This window comes from Phoxinus phoxinus, assembly GCF_949152265.1.
Source record: "Phoxinus phoxinus genome assembly, chromosome: 18".
Taxonomy (NCBI): Eukaryota; Metazoa; Chordata; class Actinopteri; order Cypriniformes; family Leuciscidae; genus Phoxinus; species Phoxinus phoxinus.
This window is the reverse complement of record NC_136893.1, coordinates 10,553,258-10,581,140: the sequence shown is the minus strand read 5'-3', so window position 1 is coordinate 10,581,140 and position 27,883 is coordinate 10,553,258. Positions and strand designations below refer to the sequence as shown.

The 27,883-nt window shown below is 37.7% G+C and overlaps 1 protein-coding gene across 8 annotated transcripts in view; it reads right to left on the bottom strand.

Moving 5' to 3' along the window:
- The window catches only part of kif1b (kinesin family member 1B), a 69,621-nt gene that overhangs the window by 8,417 nt on the left and 33,321 nt on the right, over nucleotides 1–27,883 (bottom strand). For 3 of the 8 annotated variants that reach the window (XM_079587598.1, XM_079587599.1, XM_079587600.1), the window contains 26 exons: nucleotides 27,738–27,813; nucleotides 27,509–27,571; nucleotides 26,942–27,004; nucleotides 26,602–26,681; nucleotides 25,205–25,311; nucleotides 24,901–24,984; nucleotides 24,312–24,492; nucleotides 23,663–23,735; nucleotides 16,742–16,844; nucleotides 16,199–16,347; nucleotides 15,202–15,380; nucleotides 14,378–14,518; nucleotides 12,374–12,625; nucleotides 10,623–10,741; nucleotides 10,368–10,453; nucleotides 8,726–8,855; nucleotides 6,661–6,796; nucleotides 6,422–6,512; nucleotides 6,068–6,186; nucleotides 5,419–5,474; nucleotides 4,120–4,320; nucleotides 3,288–3,396; nucleotides 3,061–3,127; nucleotides 1,903–1,987; nucleotides 1,628–1,733; nucleotides 1,084–1,110 (listed from right to left, as the gene is read on the bottom strand). In XM_079587598.1, coding sequence (XP_079443724.1) covers nucleotides 1,084–1,110; nucleotides 1,628–1,733; nucleotides 1,903–1,987; nucleotides 3,061–3,127; nucleotides 3,288–3,396; nucleotides 4,120–4,320; nucleotides 5,419–5,474; nucleotides 6,068–6,186; nucleotides 6,422–6,512; nucleotides 6,661–6,796; nucleotides 8,726–8,855; nucleotides 10,368–10,453; nucleotides 10,623–10,741; nucleotides 12,374–12,625; nucleotides 14,378–14,518; nucleotides 15,202–15,380; nucleotides 16,199–16,347; nucleotides 16,742–16,844; nucleotides 23,663–23,735; nucleotides 24,312–24,492; nucleotides 24,901–24,984; nucleotides 25,205–25,311; nucleotides 26,602–26,681; nucleotides 26,942–27,004; nucleotides 27,509–27,571; nucleotides 27,738–27,813 — 2,883 coding nt within the window. Of the gene's footprint in view, nucleotides 1–1,083; nucleotides 1,111–1,627; nucleotides 1,734–1,902; nucleotides 1,988–3,060; nucleotides 3,128–3,287; nucleotides 3,397–4,119; nucleotides 4,321–5,418; nucleotides 5,475–6,067; nucleotides 6,187–6,421; nucleotides 6,513–6,660; nucleotides 6,797–8,725; nucleotides 8,856–10,367; nucleotides 10,454–10,622; nucleotides 10,742–12,373; nucleotides 12,626–14,377; nucleotides 14,519–15,201; nucleotides 15,381–16,198; nucleotides 16,348–16,741; nucleotides 16,845–17,538; nucleotides 21,572–23,662; nucleotides 23,736–24,311; nucleotides 24,493–24,900; nucleotides 24,985–25,204; nucleotides 25,312–26,601; nucleotides 26,682–26,941; nucleotides 27,005–27,508; nucleotides 27,572–27,737; nucleotides 27,814–27,883 lie in introns of those variants that run through there. The other 5 variants (XM_079587601.1, XM_079587602.1, XM_079587603.1 and 2 more) reach the window with 3 other exon arrangements.

The window sequence follows — 27,883 nt, the reverse complement described above, 5'->3', positions numbered from 1 at the left end:
AGTGTTACAGGTGCTAGATTAATAGTGATCTGCAGTGAGCTTGAAGTAACCTGTGCGGAAGCAGTGTGCGTGTGTGTGACTCAGAGCTACAGCACTGTGAAGACTATAAGCAAAGACACACGATTTATATGAAAGGACACATGGAGACAGAGAATGAGATTCACACAGGTGACTCATCCTCAAGTATCCTTGTATCTTTATCTCCACTCCCTCCCCTCCCTTTCTTGTTCTTATTTCATTGTTTAAATGGCACATAGATGCACAAAGGCTTGTCTGCGTCTGTATCTAGACTCATCATTTCAGAATTCAGCTGCTAACAAGCCAAATGTAATAATACAGTGAATGTAGAATATAATCAAATGAAATGTCAGATCTACGTTCATTCAGATGTTTGTTTGTTTGTTTTTTTTAAAGATATGTGGTGGCAAAAGCTCATCTATTTAATAGTTTTAAGGTGAGATACTACATGCAAAAGCAATGAAAAAAACAAACATATATACACATTTTATATTATATTTATATATATATAAAAAATACATTTTATTAAATAAAGGTTTATTTTCTTTGAATGACAAAGAAAACATAATAAATCTCATATTATATATACATTTTTCCAATTTAATGGAGACATTTTATCTTAAAAAAGGGGAAATGTATGTTCATTTACAGTACATGCACATGAGCAAATATTACATAAAAATAACCATATGACAAAAGGGTTTGAGTTTTGGTCTGTTGTTGATTACATTTAAACATATGTGGAGTCTAAATCACTTAATATGCAAATGTATTTAAATTAAATAATGTGATGTCTAATTTCCATATTTCAAGTTTAAATGGGTCAGGTCCAATCAAATACAATTTTGATTTTGCATTTAAATATAGCACATTTTTTAAATAGTTGTTTTTTCTTTGCACATTCAACAGTAATACTTCACCTTAATTCATACTATTATGTAGAATGAGAGAAACACTGACACAGATGCAGTACACAGGTCTGCTACTGTTACGCCTACAGATCACAAACATCTCATAAAGCACTTTGATGGTAAAAAATGCTTTATGATCAGGTGGTTCTGATACCTAGCAATATCGCTATCAATACAAAGGCTGAGCAAAACCAAGAGTCCAACCGCAGCAGGAAAAGGACAAGAACATAAAGAGAGACAAAACAAGCAGAAACAGTCAGGCAACAGAAATATTTACAAATCAAAAGACAAAAAGCAGCATTCAGATTAAACAGGCAAAGGAAATAAATGAGCAAACGAGAGAATAAAGCAAACTGGCATCATTAAAAGAACACAACATGCAGATTCTCAAAATAAATAGAGCTGTACAGGGCTACACTGTGCTTATTGGTTAAATTGCTGTTTTTCTTTTGGTCCACTAGATGGCTCTCTTGATCCCTGCAGGATTTTTCCCAGCGGTGACTCATGTTCAACATGCTCTCCTGAATTCTAAGCAGTTAGGTAGATGCATTTGCATTAGGTGAGTAGAGCATTTGCAGACCTTTTGCAGACCTGCCACTGACTGCAGACAGATAAATGAGCTTAATACTTGATTTAATAGGCCCTTTACTGGGAAAAGGTCCTTAGGTCGTCAAATGTGGAGAGCGAACACGGCATACCTGCTGGAGTTGTGGGAAGATTTTAAGTTTTTAGCTGAGATAATGTTGAGAGACAGGACTGCGTCTGCAGCTGAATCATCCACTTCTGGCTTATTCCTGATTCGACCTGCAACGGGCACAAAGATCCGATGTCAGATGGCTGTAGCCTTTGCAATACACTTTATAAAACTGATGTTTTACGGTCCTGGCTACTGATTGGTCAATACAGCATTACAGCTGTGCTAATAACAATTATATGTTCAATTTAAGATTTCAGAAACAAAATTTGTACTGACCAACAACCAGCTCTCTGACGTCCTTCCAGTGCAGCTCACTGCCCTTCTCATGGATAAGAGTGACTGTTATTCTACGTTGGATGCCCTGAAAACACAAGCAACACAGGTTACTAAAAGCAATCTCAATTTGAATCATTTATACGTCCTTGGCTAAGGACAATGAACTTGATCCTTAGGCAAACTTACAGATTTCCTGACTGCAAATGCAGAAAGAATTTAATATTAATAGAACGTGGAAACAGAAGAACACAAGACCAGAGTGCATCGCAATGCAGACATCTATGAAAATGTATTATTGATAACAGAAATCAAAATTCAATAATAATTGCTATAATAATATCCAATTTATTATGCATATATATATATAACCTAAAACTAAAAATATATATACAGGGCCTACACATTTTTGCCACAACTGCCAATGGTTAGTGACTTAAGAAAATTGACTGCCCATAAATATTTTATACCAGCCATGAAACTATTTTTGCAAAAACAGACAGTTATGACACCATTTTAGATACCAGTGAAAATTGACTTTTCTCAGAAACATAAATGTAATCAAGTAATGAAATGTAAAATAACACGTTATTTATTACATTCATAATAAACACGTTATTACAACACGTCATAAATTAAACGCAGATCAATCCTTATTAAAGAATCCAAAGTTATTCAGTCAAGAGCAGCGAGTGATTTTTTTCTTTGTCCTTTGTCGTTTGATTCACATTAAAAACACAGACAGCAGCAAGATTACCATGTTTACCAGAGACAGTTTTGGATGAATTTGTCCGTTTAAGCACAAGACATCAAACGGATCTTAATTCAGTATTCACACACTGTCTGAGACACGGCTTTTCTAAGGCGCACGCTTTGGACGATGCAGCACTGGCCCGTTAAATATCGCGATTCATGTTCTCACAATATTGCATTGTTAGAATTCTAAAATATGTTACCGGCCAACTGGCGATTGACACCGTTTCATATACTCGCCAACGCTCATTTTTACAAGTGCTTGGTGAGTGTTCATTTTTGGCCCTCTATATATACATATATAAAACAAATCAAACTAAAGCAAACTGACACTAAAAGAAGAATAGTAACCGAATCATTGTAAGAGCAAATATTTCTACTCATATTAGTGAAAGCCTGAATAAATACCTGGTGCAAAAGGTACGTGCCATGACAGGGAAGACCTCCTGTGTGATCAACTACTGCTGGGATATACCTACAATAAACAACACATCATTTATATGTGCAAACAGCCTTTAGAGCAACATTTTTAATTATACAAATTCTCTATAAATGCTGCTTACTGAGACAACCGAGTAAAACCATTTTAACCAGAAATGTGGGCCTGTATGTAGATATCAGAATGGTTCACTTACTCTCCAGTGGGCTCCAGTTCACTGATCTCGAACCAAGCCACCAGGTCATACTTGCTCACACACTGACCCAGGTTGGACTTAGTAATGGTGTTCAGTTTGGTTGCTGGCACTGCAAGGTTAGTGAAATATAGGTGTATTAAAACTAGCCTTTTTTCACTAAAAAGGCCAAGTTCTATAAAAAAAAAAATGCTGAACATGACAGATAAACAATATGAGCATGAGTCACGTAATGTGAGAAAACACAAAGCATCAGCTTAAAGGAGGGTCATTATGTAGACTTTGGAAAATCAGCCATAAGAAACTCTATACTACATCGGGAAAATCAATACAGCTGATGTGCTCCTAAAACCTCAACTAAGGGGTGGCACTCCATTTCCTTCAGCGCTCTATTTTTTAGTGGGTGTCAATCGTGCTGGGGAAAAGCTGCAGGAAATCTTATGCACAGAGATGGAGGAAAAACACGATGTGAACGTTTCGTCATTTGTGAATAAAAAAAAAATCTTGAGGGAAGCTAGCAAGAGAATATGGAAAACACCTAACAAGATTTAATTAGCAGTACAGCTTTAAAGTAACAAAAGGAAACACGAAGCAGCTGTCACTGGAGTAAAGAAAAATAAAAGAGAGTGACACTTAAAAACACAGCAGCTCAAAGAAAAGCTTTTATAGCTTATCTTCGGCATTAGGAATATCTACATTTAAAAGAACATCTACTGGGATTCTGTCATTGGGTAGGGATGATGGGCTACACTAGGGTCACAGGACATTAAAGCACAGCACAGACCCAAACTCTATTGATCTGAACTACTCTGCGCCTCTGAGGCTTTGTACCAACCGTCGTGTTTGGGCACTCTGAGAATGGGGCTGTTGGGTGTAGCGAGGAAGGGGAAGTGGGACAGCTCATCTACCCCTTCCTCTAGACTGGCGACGGCCGTGGAAGCCAATGCGTTTGCATGCTCCGAGATTGTGTCCAACACTTGGCCGTGCACGTACTCGCTCATCAGGTACCTGATCAACTCAATCTTACGTGCATGGTCTGGGTGGACAGCCCAGGAGGGAGTGGGGAGGATGTGGATTGAAACGACAAAGATAAAGATGGAGTTACATGTGAGAAATGGGCATTCGAAAGAATGTAGGGGCCCCAAAAAGTATATGGACACTTAAGCCACATTTAAATGCATGAATTATATTATTAAATGTATATTAAATATTATTGCGTAATATTCAAAATATTAGAGTGAGAAGCAGAATCCCTCCTTCAAACATCTCTGAAGCAATTGAAAAAGTTGCACGAATCAATTCTAAGAAGATTGGAAGCTATTTTAAAAGGCAGATTCTGATGAAACACCTTAATAAAGAAATATCACCCATTTCCCAGGTGTTCACATTTGTTTTGTCCAATCCCTATATATACACCTTGCATCTGTATAATAACTGTATAAGGCATTGAAAAATGCCTGAATGGCACCTGGAGAATTTGAAACGATCTTAACAGTTCTTTGAACGAGATTGTATATGTATGACTATTTTTTACATATCGGTTTACATACACTTAGGTTTTAAAAACACACTACATCTACAATCTATAAATCACAAAGAGCACCACAGCTTTTCCAATTATCTGTAGTACCTCTAGATTCATATCACAGATATAAAAGACTTAGAGCTTGGGGTGACGATCAATACGCCGTCAGGATGGATGACACTTCAAGGCTGCAGCCTTTGTTTTATTTTCAGTCGCAAAGGGAAATTTGTTCTTTATCAAAAAAACAAAAAACAACAGTCTGGACAGGAACGGCTGACAGCTTCGTCTTTCAAACTGACTTGCCGCATAAATGGGATCCAGAGCCCTTTTGAGAGGAGATAACCGTATCAAATGAAAGAGCCAGAGATTACAGCATCATTGTGAACTGAGGTAGCTCCTTGTTTAATGAATCTTGTAATGAATTACACTAATAATTAGAGGGGAGATAGAGGAGCATACACGCTCTGGGCGAGGATTATTTAAGGAATTGCTTTATTGTTACTTATGCAAATTTAAGACCCTTCAAGCTGACTTAATGAATAATGAAATGTTCTTCATGAAGACAAATGAAGATGTCATTTTTGAGTTATATAGCAGTTGTAGTCATACCTGGTTTAGATAGAGGCATAGGTGGAGGGTAGTACTTTCTGGATGGCTGAGAAGGGCTACAAGAGACGCAGAAAATTCAATCAGACATGCAAAAGAAAAACTAGAATAAATCGGTATGCTTTAATCAATGCACCAAGGGCATAACCACACAGTTAGGATTGTAGGAACATTTATTTCCTGCTACTATAAACAAATATAAAATATTTGTAATTATTTAATCAGCATATTCATTGTAATAATCTAAGTAGAAGAATATTCTAGGTTAAAAACAAATCACCAGCATGCTGTCAATGACAAAGGGAAATAATATTGACTTCAGGCAAAAAAATAAAAAATTTAAATAAAGGTAATATAATACTAATAAAAAAACGTAAACAACTACTGAAAATTGTAAACTAAAATAAAAGCGAATTCAACATATTAATAAATACAATAATTTTATATAAATAATGTTAAAATAACACTAATATGACAAACTCAACTCTTACAGCACTGTAGAAACCATAGAAGCTAAAATAAATTTGATATTTGACAATTCTAAAATGTAATTCCTTTTGTGAAGTCACCATCAATGTGTTTCTGTTTACGTCCCTGAAATGCACTTAAAACATAAACGTAAGATAATATTTATCAAAAAACAGGTTGTTACCTGACAAGTTCCTGTCCATGAATGTGCAGTGGGTGCTGTTGGTAATGGCCAAACACTTCAAACACAACTGGCTTGGTCTTTATGTACTCAATAAAGGACTCTGTCACCTCCACTGAGATCTGGATGTGAAAACCGCATAAATAAGTTCATTGATTCAACACATTCATATTTGCCTAAAGATAGTAGGCAAATAGATAGTATGCTTAAATAATGAAGCATAATTCATTATAAGCATCTAGCGTGATGAAATATTTGAATGAGTACTCTCTATTAACAACTCAGGGGTGTTTATACAATCATAATTTTAATTTTCCTCCTTAAAACCTCATCCCTCTCGCTGCATTCAACACTTACATTCTGTACGTGGTAAAAGCCCAGCGGGGCACCTTTGCCTGTGTTCTTCAGCGGCTCTGTGCTGAAAGCCTCATCGTGACGATGGAGGAAGCTGTTGGCAGCATGAGACAGGATTACTGAGAGAAGCGTGACTGTGCGTTTGCGTGATTTATGTGAAGGTGTGTGTGTGTGTGCTCTCTGTTTGAATAAAGACCAATGAGACAGGAAAGAAGGGTTGCTATGGAGACAGGCTGACTCACTTGAACTGGCAGAAGATGTCTGCGTACTCGGGCGGGATGCTGCTCGCCTGCAGAACGGTGACGCGGAAAGTGAAAATACTACCCACTTCCAGATGCTCTGCCAAACCATCACTCAGTTTTGTGTCCAGCTTCAGGTCTTTTAGACACAAAACACATGTGTAAATATACTAAATATACATAATATTAGACTGTTTTATGTAAATGGATCTATAACAGAGTTAATGCGAAATAGTTTTTTTACTACTACTATTTCTACAGTGCAGAATAATCTAATTCTATAAAAATAAATATATACTGCAAAAAATGCAGGTTGATAGTTATTTGATATAATTTGATGTTTTAAAGGGTTAGTTCACCCAAAAATGAAAATTAGCCCATGATTTACTCACCCTGAAGCCATCCTAGGTGTATATGACATTCTTCTTTCAGACGAATACAATCGGAGTTTTATCAAAAAAATGTCCTGGCTCTTCCAAGCTTTATTATGGGAGTGAATGGCAGGAGAAAATTTTAAGCCCAAAAAAGTGCATCCATCCATGATAAAAATACTCCACACGGCTCTGGGGGATTTAATAAAGGCCTTCTGAAGCGAAGCCATGGGTTTTTGTAAGAAAAATACGCATATTTATAACTTTATAATCTAAAATAACTAGCTTCCGCCAGACGACCGTACACATACTATGCAAGACGACTTGTGCCACAAGGTTAACCCGTGGTGCATGTATGACGTAAGATGTAGGAGTATGGTAAGCTTAAGCCGGGTGCACACTGTGCGATTTTGGCCACGATTTGGCCGTCTGGGACAAATTTAGCATATCCTAAAAGATTCCTCTGATCCTAGGCTGAAGTCTTTGATCGTTAGTTTGACATGTTCACCAACAGCCGATTAATGACAGTTGCGATCAACTTTTACCTCAGACCAAATTCTGTCAGTGTCAGAAGATTTGACTCACAGTCCTGCAGTGTGACTTCTCCTACGACCACCGTCAAATTGTCTTCATTTTTCAAGACAAGCCTTGACCAAAATTAACGTTAGAGATTTATTTTTAGCCACCGTTTCCCGCGTGTAATGCAGCTCACATCACCGAATGTGTCATTGATTGATGATGTAAAACTCATCGATGTAAAACTGAGTTTTCTTGCGTGCGCCCGTTTTTAACGCGTCTTGACTGTCTTACAGTCTGACATCAATGACAACTTAGATCTTACAGTGTGACATGGCTTACAGTGAGGATCATGTTCGTACAGTCTGAACAGTAACAATCGTAAAGGGGCTTGTTACAGTGTGCACACGGCTTTAGACGCCTCTCATGGTTTAAACAAATAGCCAGGGCTGTGCAACAAACTGAAGCTCCTCTTCCATTATATAGAAATCCTCCAACATTTCTCTTCAAAATGGCTAATTCGCGAACTGTTTTGGTTTGCTCTTTCCTCTGAGCTTCCGCATTCATCATTACACTGTGCGTCGGGTCAGGGGTTAGTCTTCCACCATAAATCGATGCATACGGCCGTCTGTCAGAAGCTAGTGATTATAGTTTATAAAGTTTTAAATATGGGTATTTTTTACACAAACCCATGGCTTCACTTCAGAAGGACTTTATTAACCCCTGGAGCCAAATGGATTACTTTTTATCATGGATGGATGCACTTTTTTGGTCTTCAAATTTTCTCCAGCCATTCACTCTCATTATAAAGCTTGGAGGAGACAGGACATTCTTTAACATAACTCCGATTGTATTCGTCTGAAAGAAGAATGTCCTATACACAGAGGATGGCTTCAGGGTGAGTAAATCATGGACTAATTTTAATTTTTGGGTGAACGATTCCTTTAATAAACAACATCTGTAAATCTTTTTCCATGGTCTACTTATATTGACCTGTTAAAACCTGCTAGAATAATCTATTTGGTCCTAAAGCTTTCTGAACACTGATGCAGTGTAAATCAAATGTGACATACCCGAAAACAACAGCATCGTCTGGATGTGTAAGCATTTCTTTTCACTCAGACTGAACGGTTTTGTATAGAGCTCAGGGGTTGCCAGCTGGCCTGTGTATCCACACTCACCCATGTCATTTATTCTGTTCATCTCCTCTGAAGGGGTGATGACCTCTGAACTTTGACCTTGACCTTCCACAATACGCAGCTCTTCCAAAGAGAGGCCAGAGCGGGTCATCACCACAGGGGAGAAATCACTCTGGATGGTGAGTAAAAGAGAAGAAAAAAGAAAAGAAAAAAAAAAGGCAGCGATCATCAAAATGTCTCTCAGTATAAGCAAGCATAAACAACTCAAACCTTGTACAAACTAGTACAAATCTCAATCTTGAGACGATCAATTTTTAAACTTCAACTGGGTATCAGTTTGAAATTCAATCTCTTAGTATCAATTTAGACATGAATAGTCTTTTTGTGAAAAACAGGCCTCAAAATATCCATATCACTTTACAGTCCTTACAGCCAACAAAAGAACCAAAACCCACAACGACACTGACCAAGCAAATAAATATAGTAAACAGTAAGATAAAAATGACAAATTATTTCCATGTTTTTTGCCACAAAATTACGCTTTGTGTATGGAAAGCACATAATCTCTTTCTCCCACTCAAATGCACACATTCAGCATGGACACACACTTGCACAGAAACATGGTGCTGCTTTGACGATTTTATCATTAAAATAGTTTAGCAACTTAAAGGCTACATGACATTTCTCACTAGCGATGTAATAACGGCGCTGTTCTTGAAGCAGATAAACGTACAGTTCCGCTATTAGAGACCGTGCTGCCGAATCTCTCTCTCTCTCTATCTCTCTCATAACTGCATTAATAACTGGATTAGTCTGCTATTACGAGCTCTATATGTTTTGGAATTAGCCATGGAGGATTGGGATGAGATTAGTTCTACACACAAGAGCGTTTTAAGGACAACAACCTGACAATTGCCTTGAAACAACATCTGAACAATGTTTTGAGGTGTGCTAACCGTAGTATAAGCGGAATAATTGACTCCAGTCCACTGAATTATTAGAAAAGCACAACCGAGGTGTAACTCCGCTTGGCGTCGTGGCAGCATTACCACCTCAGGTGTGCTTTATTTTCTAATAATTGAATGGCCTGGAGTTAATTGTTCCTTACATAATATAATATAATTCGTGCTGTCAAAGTTAATGTGTTACAGCATGCAATTAATTTGAACAGCACTAAATATAATATACACACATGTACTGTAAATATTATACAGTATGTATCCCATTAAAAAAACTTAGGATCATAGAGTTGCCATCTTGGTAATCTTCTAGGCATGAAGATACAGCTCCTATCTACTTGAATATGCTGAGCCTGTAATATTTAAAACTGTTTGTTCAGCTTACTTGGCAAAAACATACACAAAATAAGCAATAAAATCATATACATTTTGCTTGTTCAGTTCAATGAATGCTAAATAAACATTCTTTTTTAGCATCTTGGGTTAGGGTTAGTGTTACATTCTAGAATGAACAGACCAGATGATTGCTCAATATAGTGAGTGACTGACACTTTTAGGAAGGTGGGACTTCCTTTCCTGCAGCCACTATATTGGGTCTATATCCTCTTCTGTATGAGTATTTGACATTTGTGGGGAGATATTTGGACAAATTATTGATATTTTCCTTGTATACATCCACTCATGTTAAAATAACAGGAAAACTAAACTGCTGGACTGGCTTGTACCTTTTTAAAATACTCGTTGTCAAAGGAAATTTTAGCAGTCCCCGACTGACGCACACCGGATCCATAATCAGGAGCCTCTTCGTCTGCTACAAAAACACAAATACCAAAGAATAAGGAAAAACGTGTCAAAGATCTATTGAAAAACTTACCGTAATCAAGTAAATTAATGTTTAGAAAGCACATCAGATTGATATCAACTGTGCTTAATCAAATCTAAGCAGAATCTTAATTAATTCATTAATATAGAGCGCTCACCAGCGATGGCTTGGACCCCCACTCGCAGGAATCCTCGCACATCTCCCTTCTCTGTTACTATAGCAACACGATGCACCAGAGGAACAGGGTACAGCAGGTTACTCAGGTACACGAAAGCTCTGGAGGAAAAAGAACAGCAATTATAGTACCGCCCTGAGAGCTGTCGCTGCCTGACTGTCTTATGCACACACACGTTCAGAACATCCTTAAAAAAACAAATGTATTAGTATGGAGGGTACAGGAGATGCACAGCTTAGCAGTGTTACCCACAGTGAATTCCTTTCACTGCAGGGCCACAGGTTCATCTCCATTACCCTGATTAACAGCATAGGAGAATAATGGATATGATGTGTCAGACACTTTTACTAAGAGCTGACACTGAACATCACACTAAATAACAAAGACAGAAAACAAACCCTCAGACCTTGAAATTTAATGCCAAAGAAAAAACAAGAACATAAACATTCATTATGTTGTACGGTCACATAAAACAAAAAATATGCATTGGCTTATTGCAAGAGAGATCGTTTCAGAATATTTTATATTTTCGAGGCTAGGGGGCACACATAGTCTGAATTTCAGGAGCTGTTTGCAGTCAGAGAGCTCCTCCTCCCCCCGTGGGCAGCCTCAAGGCCAAGATGGAGGAGAGCTATCACTGTAGCGCATCAGTGAAGTCACGATGACGCAGGTCCATTTGTGCCTCTGCATCCATCCAGACTATGTTGCCATCCTCCTCTATCCTTCTCTCTCGTACAACTGACTGATAAATAACAGTTTATCAGTACACTGAATGATTTTTCAAATTAAAGGAAAAAAAAAGAATACAGATAAAAATGAAACCAAAAAGAAATGAAAACAAATATATATATATAAACATAATAAATAAGTTACAAAAAAATGAAGAAATTAGGGCTGTAAATCAAAAGATTAATGTGTTAAAGGGTGTGATTAATAATAAAAAAAAGTGTTTTAAATGTACAATTATTTTTAAAGCCATTAGCACATTTATTTATGAAATTTGACGTGATAACATTTTACAGTTTTTGTGTGACTTTTATAAAAACTGACCTAAACATTCAGTGTTTAAGTGTCTCAGTCAATGGAGAAAGACATTCTTTACGGATAATTTATTTATAAACCCAGGAGGGATGTTTAACAATGTTTCATTTGCATTCTTGTAGGGTGAAATTTAAGTGTGCAATATTAACCACAAGTAAAACACGTCATTCATAAAAATGTTAATGTGAACCCCAGCAAAACACAAATGCAGCAGGAAGAAACTGTGCATATGTAAGATTATTAAAGTGCTAGGAAAGTGGCTGTATTATTGAATTATCGTACATTTGCGTTTCTTTGCAGTGCATTTTGAAGCAGTTTGATCAGTTTTCTTGCCTTAAAAAAGAAACTGAATACTTTAACACATTTAAATCGATTGACAGCCCGATTAAAATAAATACAATGGATGAAAACAAACAAATGTGTGCTAATGTTTAGAGCACTAATGTTACACCAAACCAGACAGATGGAGGTTAAATCTAGGCTGTGGAGAACTGGAGGAGGTATCTGGTATAGCCGTGTGAGCCGTTTCTCTCGCACGACTAGGTCATTCAGTTTATTTCATTTTCAATGTATATACATTTTCTTTAGATCATGGACCCCAATCAACAGCTGCACACTGAGCCACACAACTCTCTCCGTCTCCGTCCAGCCCTCATTTGCCAGGCTTCCCCCGAGCAGTGGCCACCACCAACCTGCCCACCAGGATGAACCATGGGGAACGGTCATAGAAGGGGTCCTGCCCATCACTGAAGATGTCAGAGCCCTCCTCGGTCCCAGCATCTGAGCTGGTGTCATCCACGAAAGCCTCATCATCCATGAAGTCCTCCATCTCGCTCTGCCGTTCATCAGCCAGCTCGGTAATCTCAGAATCACTAGTGGAGAAGGTGGGAGAGGGTGTGCGGTCGGCCAGATGCTCGTTCACACAGCCGTGGAAAATAGGAGAGCTAAAAAAAGGTGCGTGGGTAGGATGCAGGCACAACAACAGTTTATGACCTACATTTAAGGGCCTTGACTTAAGACATGAAATAGAAAACAATAGACATTGCAGGTACATGAATAATTAATTGCATGAATAAGCATTTAAATCTTAAAAAGAGATCATAGAAACTGTTCTAATCTTAATTATGGAAATAAAACATGAAAAAATGAAAAACAAAATCCCAAATGAATTTTAAACAAATTCTACAATGTATATAATGTGCACAAAGCAACAAAAAAACAATCTACATATGAAATGAAGGTGTTGTTAATGTTTAACAATAATAATAAATGGATGAAAACAGTACATGTAAAAAGTAAAACACTACACCAGCACACAGCAAAACAAGCACATAATGATTATGAAAATAATGCAAATCAAACACAAAAAAATAATTTGAATAAAAAGGATGATTTAAATATGAAGAGCCTCTCTCTCTTACACACACACACAAACACATTCCCTCTCTCTCTCACACACACACACACACACACACACCATTTTAACTAAGACAAAATGTAAACTGTTGGTAAAGAATTCAACTAAATTTCAGGGCTTTTAAAAAAAACTTCTGTAGGCACATTTGCAGGACATAATACTAAGAATTAGGGGTGCAACGGATCACAAAACTCAGATCATATGGTTTTTGAATCACGGATCGGATCATTTTTCGGATCAGCAGGGGGAAAAATGGAGGGGGGGGTGACAGTTGTAACCTTGCTGTAAATCAAATATAGATTAATCTTTGAGTTGAAGTTTTATTTTGCCATTTGTACCAGTATATCTAGTACAAGTACATAGGAATTGTTGTAGCAAAGCTCATTGAGTCAACATTAAAAAGTCAACATAAAAGAACAACTAACAAAACTACACATAAATAGACATTGCGAAGGTACAGTAAACGAAGAACAGTATAAGCCTACAACAAACAAACACATTAAAGACAATGACCTCCATATAGGAGTATTGCACTGTCCTGAGATAATGCATGATATAAATATAAAAAATAAATACTGTAATAAAGCATTCTGTTTAACAGAGACAGACACAAACACGTCACAGGCATAAACTACCCTTTCCAACATCCCTATATTAAAAAAAGATAACACTTGTTATCTTATATAAAACTGAAACATATTTGTTCTCTCTGCCATGTCCTCAGCTATCAGTCTGAACGTGGCTGAAAAAAAAAACTGTTAGAAACAGTTTTGTGCTTTGTTGTTTGATTAACATTAATGACACAGACAGCAGCAGGTATTCATAGGCTGCTGTCACTTTAATACCCAATACACGTATCCAATGTACTGATAAAGATGTGGTTTCTTCTCAACTATTTACGTTCATTTAAGACATCAATTACTGTGTTGATGAGTATTTTGAGATAATTTTTTGTGTGTGTCCATTTAAGCGCAAGTAGGCGAGAAAGAGGGCTGAAATCTGTGTTTGAAATTAAGCCCGCCCTTAGGGTGGTGCAACCGAACCGCGTTTGAGTGTGAGCTCAAAACTAATTTGAAATTAGTTCACCTTCGCCTGTTCTTGCCCCTGAATTTAAAATCACTTTAATGTTTAAATTGAAATTGCTTAAAAACATGTGCAAATAATAAGCTTTCACTCTACTAAGATCTAAGATCCGTTACACCCCTACAAAGAATTGATCTCTGTTAACATGCTCAACCATATCTCAAGTTACAGGAACAAGGTTAAGTGATTAGCGTACCTCCCAACCAGCTTGAACCAATGGAAGCGGTCATAGAACGGGTCACTGCCGGTCAAAGCACCCTCCCCATCCTCTCCCTGATTGGATGAGGCCATCTCGCCTGCACGGTCATACATCTCTCGCATCTGGTCCAGCCTCTGCCTGGAAGATCATGACAAATCAACACCTGATGCTAGCAAATAGTGTTCACTTTAAAAAAAAAATCTAATTAACTATATTACACTTTCTACATTAAAGCCTTTTTGACTGGTAATTGGTTTACATGGGAACATTAGGTAATGCCAGCATGTAGAGGTGCTAGTGTCATCTACAAAGAAAATGTGTTTTTTTTCTCAAACAGAATCGTCATCTTGACATTGGCCCAAAAGTAATTTGGGATCCTCTTATTTGACGCTTGGCACAGTAATGAAAATTTGGCACAATAGAGACTTGTTTCAGAGAATTAAACTTAATATGAACTACATAAATAAAAATACATTGGTTGAACTATTAAAATAAGCCATTATGCATATAACGTTGATGTCATGATGCAAAATGGTCAGTTCTTTGAATGACATAACTCCTTTGTTCCCAGTATATTAATTTCTACCCGAACATGGGTTTTGTGAGGAGCCATACAAATGTTCTGTTATAAATGTCATGCTGAGAAACAATTACACTCTAAATATCACAAAAAAACAAACAAGTAAAGTTCTAAAAAAAATTAAAACAGAGCTTTGGGATTTCTAAACGGATTGGTTCCAAATAATAATTGCACAAGAACTAAAAGACTTCTGTTAGCAAAACTTTGTATTTCACAGGGTGGTTGGCAGCCTGAAGCTTACTTGAGCTTCTCTAGGGACCAGTAGTGAGTGGCTCCATTCTTCAAGTCCTGAACCTCCACAGCCACCACAGTTCGAGGGAAAGGCCTAGTGTCGTGCTCTTTCTCCGGTTCTGGAGGCAGCAGCTCCGGGGGCAGCGGAGAGTAGAGGGTGTCCGTGAGCAAGACAAACTGGAACTGGACCTACAAATAGATAGAAGAAAGGTCATCAACAAGGGTGAAAGATGTGAGTTGATGACTGTAAGATTGAAGGTTCAGGCCTAATTTTTGACATCTGCTAAGTGGAGAGTGAAGTAATGCAACAAAGCAAAACATAGCATAAGATTTACAACTGCTAATGTAAAAAAAAATAAAAAAAAATAAAAAAAAAATAAAAAAAAAATCACCCCTGTCCCCACTGAAGCTATAAATACAAAGAGCGCATGATAAACTAGAAGAGAAATCTTTCTACAGGGGTCTTTATGAGGTTAAACATGTAAGAACTGAAAAAAAAGGAGACATAAACAAAAGTAGAGCAGGTGACAAAAAGAATGGATGAAACTGTAAATGTGTGCTCTTTTTAGCATTAATGAGCCAACTGTTGAACGCTGGCACATGGGTAATAAGTAAAGCAACAGAGATTTGTCTGCAAATATATTAAATATAGCTGAATGGACTGGTAAGTTGCCATCACAATGACAAGCTAATTTTTATGAACAGTTTATGTCACTGGTCTGTTTTAGGGGCCATTCACACCGGAAGCAGTCATAGATATATATAAATGCAATAACCCAGTGTTTCTGAACCTTTTTGACTCAAAGTTTTGACTAAAAATCTTATCTTGCGTAACGTAAGTGTGGTGAGACCTCCTGGCTGAGAAACACTGCAATAGACAGATCTTTTAGATGCTCCACCGAGTCTTGCAGTTTTTTCATTATTTCACGCCATGCCAAGTTAAACATAATTAAATGTTTTAATGACTGACACGTTTTCACATTACACCTGTCATGTATGTGCTGTACCTTTTTCTTGAGCTCCACACTGATGGCATTGGCTTCTTTGAGGTATACAGCATTGCCCCACAGCTGGTCTCTGAGGGAGGTGAACTGGTGGTATCTCCATTTCCTGAAAGCCCACTGGGCCAGCTCGTACTCATGCTGGGTCCAGGGCACTGCAATAAAGGAACAATAGTCAAACATGGCACAGCATACATACAGATGGTTGTGATTTTGCCAAGCAGGATATCCTTATTGCTCCTGGAACAACATTCAATCCATCAGACAACAGGGATTGGGAAGGATGTAGGGGCTTATCAACCTATCATGTATTTGCATGCATTTTCCTCTGATTGTAGAGGTAGTTTTGGTTGGGTTGATGTTATAGATAAGAGTTAGGACTGACAGAAATGTGATCCAAGTGGTGTTGATCTAGGAACTTATCCTACTTACACAGTCCTAGTACACTGCAAATTAACGTCTTTTGACAATGGAGTGCATTTCATGCCACAATGTAGCTTAACACTAATATTAAAATAGTCAAAATTCTGATTTCTCAAAATACACTACCTTCATCCTCTTCCTCCTCTTCTTCCTCCTCATCAGGTGTATCCGCAGCCAATGAGCGGGTCTCTACCTGTTTCTGCAGCTCTTGCAATTTACTCTCATATACCTTTGAGAAAATGCGATGAAGAGAGAGGACAGCAAACACGATCTTATCAGCACTACAGACACTTACTGAACCTTGGAGAGATAAAAGTTACACGGTTACGCTGTTGATTTAACAACTGTGTGCCATTTGGCTTGTTCACGACAGTGGAATAGTTAAAAAACGTCTTAAATTACATTTGTAATGGCTTAAGCTGAAGTTAAACTAAACAGCACTAATTTTGCACACAATATATACAATGAAATATACAATGAAGACCCATCCATTTATATTTAAATGGATATAGCATGTTCTGAAAATAAAAGTGATGCTTCCCTGTGCACAAGTCATTGTGAGGTGGCTCAAGTAGAAAAAGCTTCGATATATACAATAGTAACTGAAAACTGAAAGTTTCACTAAAATGTGATTATAGGTAACATTTTCCTGACATTTAAGCAAGATTTAGTTATCCCACATAGTTTTATAACAAATGAGAATGTTCTATCTGAAAAGGCAGTGTCAAACAGCTGAAAATGTATTTACACCAGGTGGATAAAATAATTGACCAGGAGATTAAGTAAAAAAATAAAAAAATAATCTCCTAAGAGCTGTAATATAATGAAATGATCGTGATAAATACGCATCTAAATGTGATTGCTATATAAAGCATATGCTGTAATGTTTGTAAAGATGAAAACATTTAGGTCAGAGCAACAGTCACTGAATTTCAAACTGGTTCGCTTTATTTCAGTCATTGTTTGAAATCTTGATATTCAGCACAGTTCAAGGTAATAGCAATATTAGTAAACCATCAACACGTCTTAGAGTACTGAAGATCATATGTTGCACAGGTAAAATACATTGTCCGTTTGAATGTATACTTTTTCTTAGCTCCTCTTGTGGTAGTTAAGAGTAGCTGGCAGCACCGTACATTAATGTTAGCATAACATTCTTTATTGGAGCAGGGAATTGGCATGTCTTGATAGTCATTCAAATAGAAGATTTTCGAGAAGTGACTTATACTTTCATTGCTGTGCTACACTGAAAGGTGAAGCGTGTCATTTCTGCTGCACTACACGGATTTAAAAAATATATATATATATATATCATGACGGTTTTCAAACACTCCCCCCATCTGGATAACACAGCAAAATGGATATCCCCACCCCAAACTGACAACATTGGTGTCTGGATACTCAAACAGCAAAGAGCACCACATTTTTCAGAAAAAAATTACACATTTAAACTAGAATCTTGCTTCTTTAGGCATGATTTGAGAAACCAGTTGTGTTTTATACAATATGCATTACTTACTATACCAAAACCAAGGGGTTTCAATAGAAATAAGGCAGTAATTCTGGCAACAAAAGCATTCAAGTCCTTTATTCTTATGAAGCAATGCTGAAAAGCATGGACTTCTGAGCTAGTTGGCTAACTCTTTGCTCTGGCCAGAGGAGATGACACGAAGAGGATTTCGGAACATGTGCTTTGGTAATACGCAGCTGGTAATGGGATGCACTTGGGTGCTGAGGCACACCAGTGCATAATTATATCAAGGCTTAAGCAGGGAAATCACAGTGGCTTAAGTGCAAGGGTGTACAACTACATTAAACCTACGTGAAAGTAATTACTATTTAGTTAGAAAGAAAAAAATCAGTGGTAAATTTAATAAAAGTGAGAAGTGTTCAGTGACATTACATATAAAAGCTGTAAAATTAAGCGAGAAAATTAAACAAAAAGCAGTGCATTATACACCTATCCGGCTAATTTTATTTGGCTTTTAATGGTTTCCCGTCGCTAAAAACATGCTACTAGTTTCAAAATGTGCCTTGGAAACTATGGAAACCATCCTGTTAGAGGTCCTTTCCATGGCATGTCTCTGGTGCTTTCTGTGGGCTCGCTTACCACGCAGCAGACACCCGGAAATAAATGTGATTCTAATCATGTTGAGATCTTGTGTGGAGCTCAAGAATGGCTGAGTGTTCTAGAACACTGACTATCCCGTGGGAACAGACTGTCCCCCCCTATTGAGGACCAGAGTGCAGCAGACAGTTCGAGAAACAATAGTTGCAAAGCACGCTCTTACACAAAAACATTACCTCTGTGGATATGGATGTTTAGTGCAGAGTGGTTTGTACTCAAATAAGGCAGAACCAAACTTTATAAAATGGCAGTTGTTTTTTTGTTTTTTTTGGTCAAATGTACGGGGCAGCGTCGATATCTTTCACAATAAGAGTGATAGGAATTCAGTAAAAATTATTCAGTTTTCTTCATATATTGCTATTACAGTACTTACTTTCAGGTGCCAAGTACAAGGAGATAAATGCAATCTGTTAATGATGCATCAGTGAGTTAATAAGGCACTTAACTTTAAAAGCACTTCTTCATAATCTTTTACTCATGCATAAGGCATCTAGAGAAAGGCCTTTGCTGCCACCTCTCATATTTAAACTATTTAATGGGGAATATCAAACCAGGGACCCGAAACTTCTTGAAATAAAACAACTTGCATAATATGCAACAGTAAAAACATAATCTCCAACATGTGTTTATAAACATTCAAGAGGATTAAAAAGTTGGCTACTAACCTTCCAGCATTTACTGAACATGTTACCTATGCACCTTCAATGCACAAGTATGACTGAATTGTAATTCCAAAAACTCAAAATTCAAGTAAAAAACACTCAAGGTTCAAGGTTCTCATTGGACAGTATGAAATGTTGCAGTGTAGTGGTTGTATGTTCAATGCAAAGATCTATTCAGACGGTCACCAGCAGCAAAACAGAGGTAAACTGAGGCAAATCAGTGTTAAAGTACTTCTCAAAAACATGATGGCATCTCCAAAATATACTAAAGTTAAAAAAAAAGTTAAAACTACAGCCAAGAACTAAAGGGTGACTCTCCTAAAACTTATCGTTTCCAATACTTTAACAAAACAAGCATTTTTTTCTTTCTTTTTTTGCAATAATCAAGGCTCAAGAACATCGTTCTGAGATGTTTTGTGACTTGGACACTTTTAACCAGCACTCTTATTGCTAGACTATTAACCTATATGCATAGTTAACATCGATGGGGGATCAAATTGTTGATGCAAGGTGTTCATGTGGTTTTCTCCAGGGAGATCATTGCAATTTGGATCCACAAACGAAAATAACATTAAATTCTTTAAAACAAGTGCCATAAAACAGTTTAAGGACAAGCTGTCCAATGCTTTGATGAGTCTGTGATGTGTGATTTGTAGTGTCAACTAGTTCTGTACATGAACCTATGCCCTGCTTCCAATGTCACACTGTGGTTTCTCGACTGCCCTTCAAATTGGGGGCAGACATTTGCCTACGCATACGGGGTGGGGTGCAAAAATTGTTGTGGTGGCTCGGCTGCTGATTGGGTGGGTACTGTTGGTAGTTGTTGCTGGCATCAGTATTGTAATGACAGAACTGTGGATGCTGATGTTGTGGATAATGATGCTGGTTTTGGTTGTAGCGTGGCTGGTAATAGGCCAGTTGGGGGTGAGGCGGCTTCCTGTTACCAGAGTTGAGGGTCTCCGTAGAGTCCGAGGCTCGCTGGCTGCTGTTGAAGGAGTTACTACGGCCTCGCTCATTGAGTTTGTGGCTTTGATTATGTCTATGACTCGGGCCCTGCTCTAGATCTTTGCTTCTACGTTGACCCATGGGACTAGGAAGAGTAGGATACGTCTGGATGGTTGGTCCCACTTGTTCTCTGGGCTCTGCGACCTCCTCAGAGTAGTCCTCTTCCTGGACCACTTCTTTGGGTACTTTCATCTCAATCACCTGTTCATCTGTTATAATGATATGAGTGCCAGGGGTCCAGGAGTTGCGATGCTTAGGGTTACTCTTGAAGGGGAAGCGCAGCTTGCGGTCTTCGGGTGGGATGAAACGATGGGGTCCATTTTGTCGTCGGAGCTGCTTGGAAATCTCCTGTTGCTGGAGGTTCTTGAGGCGTACCTGCTCTTGTCGCATCCACCTCATATGTCCACGTCGGAATGAAGAATCATCATCCGCCATCCTAGACAGCTGCTCGTCTGACTGTTCAGAGTAGGGCCTCTCCTCAGGAGCTTTACCCTCGCTGGAACTGCGGCCCCTCATGGGTCCACTGCGAGAGGTTTTCTCTGGCGACTCATTGGAAATCAGCGGGATCACTCGCTCCATCTTCAACATCTTATTCCTGAGAGCTTGAATCTCTTCATCCTTCATGTTGTTCTGCTTTTTTACCTCTTGCAAGATGTCTTCGAGTTTGTCAATGTGCACCTTTAGGTCATCCATGTCAGTCACGCCTCGTCCATTGGTTATGACATCTTCAATTCGTTCATCCCCAACCCCTACAGTATCCCAAACATCTCGAGCTACTGCTCTCCAAGAATCTCGTTCGTTCGGGTCTTTCTTGTTGTAGGTGGCACAAAGCTCCTTCATTTTTACTATGGCTAGAGCCTCAATCTCTTGACGAGTGTGACGGAAATCATTCAGTGCCACCTCGTAGCAAATTTCTTTGACTGCCTGGATCTTCAGATCAGAGATGGTCACCCATTTGGAGTCCTTTGTAAGACGACGACGCTGAGGGATCTGGTACATTTTGATAGGTTCTCGTATTTTACCGCTGCTGGGTAAGCCACACTTTTTGACTATGCTTTGGAGCTTGCTGGGAGGAAGTTTCTCCCGTAGAGAAGTGATGAGTCTCCAGCTCTCCTCGCATGACCTCTTATCAGAGTCATCACCACTATCAGAGTCTCCATCCTTAAGAGAACAAAACAGGAAACAAACCAAAGAGTGCGAAAAACAAAATGGGAAAATTAAAATGGGGTATCGAAAATAAAAGGAATGTTTTCTGTAAAGAATGGACAGTGTTGTGATATGCAAAAGGGGAACAGCTAAATGGGTGCAGAGAAAGTTACAACTTAATTCATTAAGCTGAGAAAAATTATCAACTTACTTGATGATTTCTAACTAACACAATCAAAACTGCAAGACAAAGCACATTTTTGTAGACTGCAAGTTGACTACAGATATGAATATTTTAGAGGGCATTTTGTGTACTTGCAGATGCATTTGACTCAAGCTTTCTAAGAATGGTGTGCCACTGTTATTTTTTAGATGTACAGTGTGTAGATACAAATTCAAGTCAGTTATTCCCAAGTTGCATATCACTATATAAAAATCAAATGCAAGGCATGACTGTCATGATTATGAGAAAAATGTCAACGAAAAGGAATAGATGTTGTGATCTGCTTTTTTTTTTTTTTTTTTTTTGCGCTGATTTCTTTCTTTTTGTCAAGTTAAAATGTATGGAATCCTCTTCAATTAGAGCTCTTGAAAGTTGCACCCCAAACATGCTTCAGTGGCATGCAGCAAAGATGAGTTTTGTTTCATTCCCTCATATGAAGTCCTTGATAGAGAAGATTTGGTTTTAGAGTTTTTCTAGCTCTAGCAGTTGGTTAGACTCTTGCGTGTTTATTACAGGTCAGTACATAAAAGGAAAAAGAGAAATGACAGGCTCTGAGGAGGTTAAAAGCATAGATTTCATCCACTACAGTTAAGAGGTTAGTTGAGAGAAAATGCAGTTTCTCATTTTCCAGGTCAAGTAAAAAAAGACAATACAAAAATCACAGTCAAATAACAGAGGAGGCAGCTGGCGACCATGTAATCGTGATTGTGTAATCAGTGCAGTGTGGGATATCTGTGTCATTCTGTATATAAGATTATATGGATGAGACCATCAGAGCATTGGAGAGCTTGTCATCATTAAGACCCCCAACATGGATAGCTGTGTTATAGCATGCCCTCTGTGTCTGGCCAGACACAGACGTGTAGAACTCAAGGCTACAGATGTAATGAGAAACCACATTGTCACTAGCCTTCATCAACTACAGCAGAAATCTTGGGTTATGGCAACAATGCATTGGAAACATCAGCAATTGCATTGAGAAAACCAACAAACTCAGACAAAACTAAATCGATTTTGGTAAATCAAATGCTAACTCGAGCTCGAACAGCTTAAAAACACTGCCCAGCAAACAAATACTAAATGAGGTACTAAGTACCCTGTAAATTAATCTGTTAAACATGCTACAAAAAAACATGCAAAAGCAGCATTTAGAATAAACCAAAGAAAGGGACTTTGTTTTTACACCAATTGAACTTAAAGACTCCATGAAAAGGCTTGAAAAGCATAGTATGATGTCAAGGACTCTCTATGATGGCAATCACTTTAGACAAATCATTTATTTTCTCATTGATTTCATGGGGTCTTTAACTGGTGCATGGCAAACCAATGCCTTATATAACAATGGAATTCATAAAAATGTAACTACGGTAATTAAATACTAAAAACTAATTAAATACTAGATACTAATTAAAAGCCAGATTGGTATTCTTCTGTTGATGCCATTTTGCAAAGTTACATCTCAAATCTATGAGAGAGAAGTGAATTTTTGAATAAGAAATTCTTGCTGTATCAAACTGAATATGTAAATCAGTCCATATCAGCAATGGGCCATCTGCTATCTCAATCCAGACAGAGTGGATTGAGTTACCATGCAAAGAGGTTCAGCCATGCACTGGGAAAAGTGTTTCTCTCTCACACACATACACACAAAAGTCTCAAGGTGTCAGAGCTAAGAGTGCAGAATTAGTGCTGTTTGGACTTCAGCAGAGCATGTAGAAAAGTAGGGGCCCATTTTACTCGGTTCATCAAAAATCTCTCCCCACAGTCTAAAGAAAGTTCCTGACAAAATTTTGAAGGAAAATAAAGGTCTAATTGAAATGAAAGTAAGGGTCCTCTGATAAACAACAGAAGAAACAAGAATTATCAAAGAGATTCAGCCTTACCAGTCTCTGTTGCTCAAGTAGCTGGTCCGCTTCCTCCTTCTCTTTTTTGTATAGGATCTCCATTTCTGTAAGCCTGATATAATACAGTGCAAGACCACTGCATCAAAAAGCTGCTCTTTCTTACGCTCAGTGCATTTCCTTTCCGCAACATAATCCTAAAAATCCTTCTTACAATAATCCAATTCATATGTGCTCACATTCCATGCCAAGAGCTTAAACTTCACAAAATGTAGATTTTGTCTTCTGTAGCTGCTGGGTGGCCTCCGGCTTTGGTTGGCTAGATCCAACCCTAAACTACGCATAAGCTGGAATCCACACTTCCCTCAAAGGAATTTTGCGAGCTTGAATACTAGTTCAATTGACAGCAAATTATTTCAACTCATCTTTAATTTAATATACTATATATATATATATATTACATATATTACAGTAAGGCACTTACAATGGAAGTACAAGGGCAAGGCAATAAACATTCAAAATGTGTTTCCATACATGTGTTAACTAGAAATTAGAGAACCTTTTGTCTGTGTATTTTCATTGTAAGTGCCTAAAGGGTTGAGTCAAAATTATTTCATATAACCAATATAATTCTTGTATTAAACTTGGAGTTGTCTTTAACAACATCCCATGATTATTATTGCTTACGTACCTCTTCTCCATCTCTTGCTTCATGTCGATACCCTGTTTCTCCAGCAGTTCTCTTTGGGCAAAGGTCCAGTCCACTGGCTCTACGGGGGTCTCTGCTGTCGGGGTCTTCTCACGCTCAGCGCGGGCCTGCTCAGGATGGTTAAACCGGAAAACGTGGTTCTTACCCATGATAATGCGGTTACCTGAGGAATGAGCAAGTATGTACACATTGAAACAATATACAGGCCAATAAACTAATTTTGTGCATGTATTATCCACCTTTTTCAACTTGAAATGTGCAAGGCATTCGGTGTTAGCCACTTCTAGTTATTTGAGCTGCATAAAAACAGTCCGTTCTGCTGCTTGATGTTGCAAATTGGTATTTGCGATCAGATTATTTTAATGTATTATCGTAATCATAAACACACTAGTTTCAACGTTTTCACTGCATTTTGTTATTATTCTAGTTACTTACTTACAGTGGCTAATAAACTCACACATTCACAAGTAATTAATAAAGAAAATTCACAATAGTTTTCATATGACTACAAACAATCAGATTAAACCAGAGCTTAAGAACTGTACTGTGCAGACAACTGTCAGTGGCTCACCTGAGCGCAGCTGGACTGCAGAATTCACACGTTTTCCATTCACATATGTTTCAGATCCCTCACATGGCTCCAAAGTGACAATCACTGTAGGAACAGAAGACAATTCACTACCTCCAGCAGCAATTTCAGATTTCCATTGAGTAAAAGCGTAATAAACAAAGTACTCGGATATACAGAAGAGGAAATTATCTTTGACAAAAGTTAATTTGCACTGAGCTGATCATGTCCAATGTAAAAGTGTTTTACTGTTGGCATGTGAATTGAACACAGATAAATGGATCTAAAGATGTAAGTGAACACTTACCATTTCCGTTGGCATTCCTCTCACTGCGGAAGATACAGTGCTCCTCCTTGATGTGCGCTCCGCTCAGAACAATATCCTGTCTTCTTTCTGCGTCTGCCTGTCCCACCCTGTCAAAACAAAGACATTCATTTTAATTACCACAGGGATACTCCAACATTACATTGCAGCATTGTAACAAGTTGCGAAGCAACAAGTTTAGCGACAAGCAAATATTCTCACAGTAAACATGAAACTGCTGCTAGATGTGACACATTTCTAGTCAATTAAAACATTGTATGTTAAATGTACAGGATTTTGGAACAATGAGATTCCCTCTCAAAAAATTATTCTCTAGATATTTAAAATATTGGTAACACTTTACAATAAGGTTCATTAGTTAATGTATTAACTAACATTATCTAACCATGAGCAATACATTTGTTACTGTATTTGTTAATATTTGTTAACGTTAGTTAATAGAAATACAGCTGTTCATAGTGTGATCATGTTAGTTCATAGTGCATTAACTAATGTTAACAAGATTTTAATAAAGTATTAGTAAATGTTGAAATTAACATGAACCAGGATTAATAAATGCTGTATACGTACAGTTCATTATTAGTTCATGGTAACTAATGTAGTTAACTAATGTTAACTAACGAACCTTATTGTAAAGTGTTACCAAAATATTTTTAGTCACTGAGTAGCCTGCCCACTGTGATATATATAGTATCACAGTGCTATATATATATGTATGTGCTGTCAATCGATAAAAAAAATCAACTAGATTAAATCACACATTTTTCTGTGATTAATCGTGATTAATTGCGATTAAAAACACTTACGTTTTTGTAACGTAATAATTTCACAGTTAATCAAATTACTGTAGAAACAACATAAAAACAGTATATTTTAAATACTTGTTCAGTGGTATATTTTTATGAATGAAGGCCAGTATCACTGATACTAATACAGCTACTGAACTTTTAATTTACGTGAACTTAAAACAATCCTCACATAAACCAATAATAAACGTAATCTACATGCGCCCTGTGAAATCTACAGAATTTGAATGAAGTTATCAAACAGTCTCCACTGCATAAATTATAAATTAAATATAGATTAATCAGTGGCGTCTTTCTGTGCATCACGTGTATGTGTCATAGACAGGAAATTCACAGACAGCGGAAGCGCGTTCTCTTTTGTCTTGTTGCGTTTGAATAGTTTAAAGCATTTGCATGTATAAGAACGTGATCATATCATAACGCTAGCCAAAGGATAATAACATCAAAGCAGTAAACAACATTGTGTCCTTTGTAGGACCCTTGACTGGTTGGATATGTAGCAATCATAAGATGCCTCAGTGCAACATCCAGACAGCTAAGACACTTCTGACAGTTATGGAAGTGATTTCATACCTTGTTATTCCATCTTTGATATAATAGAGCAAACATTCTGACATCAAAGGATCCTCATTCAGGTTCACCAGGTGAGGGGTCTGTAGGGAAACGGGGTCAATGAGAATGGCAGATAGGTCAAACAGACAGGAGTGCCTGATGTCACTACAGCTACAGTACAGTTATATTCACAGGCTAATTAAAAAGTGAAATAATGAGATTAAATGCCATCTCAATAATTATAATGAATAGGAAAGTCATACAATTTGGCTTCTTCAAAGGCTGATAATTTACTACATTAGCCTCTATGAAGTAAATAACTAAACTACTGCACAACATTATCTACTGCTACACAACCAACCTTTTTGGGTGAAAACACCCCATTAAAGTCAGTATAGAGTTCACATGGCCTTTCAACGAAAAGCTATTGGATAGCCAAAATGACAGAGAGATGTCATAGAGGGAGAAAAGGAGAGAAACTGAATGAAAACATGAATAAGTAGACAAATAAAAAAAATTACAGAGGCATTGTTCTAGAGACAGGCTAACTGTGTTAATGTGTTTCAGGGAGGAACACTAAAAAGACAATGAGATGTGTTTTCTGGAAGTACTTTTTGCAAGTGAAAAACATCCAGTCTAACCTTAAATCAATAACAGCTCTGAAGTATTCGACTACTAAATCTGAAAACGGTTTATCCTATTTATGAAAATAACTGATTTGATTAGACTCATGAGAGTCATTCGTTCTTGAAAACACTACAGCATGCTGATGGATGTACATCCATTTCTATTTCCTATGGTCAATAAAATGAGGTGTGATGTGGGAAAATATTAACTATTCAGTAATCCACAATTGCTACAGGAACTCAGTAGGCTACAGTAGGGATTTTACAGCGGTTCACGTAAAAAAACCTTGAATTTTACAAACCTGATTAGAAGAATAAACACTAAAGTCTTCAATAGACAGTGACGTTGGTCTATCAGGACCAAGCTAATAGGATTCCATTGCAAGAGACAAGCAAAACAAGAGAAAAGAGAAAAAAAAAAAGAATGGACGGAGAATGATGGATGATGAAATACGAAGAAAGAAAGGCCCAGACATGAGAAGGAGCTGACTGGTAGAGACAGTAATGGTGATTAATGATAAGGAGTTGTACCTTTTTAGGAGAGAAGACACCCAGGGTTCCCCCATCCTCCCGTATGGCCACTCCCATCTCTGCCAGCAGCGCCTCTCTGAGGGGAGGGCAGGAAAACGTCATAGATATTACAAATCAACACATTTCTATAACCTTTTTAGTTAGCA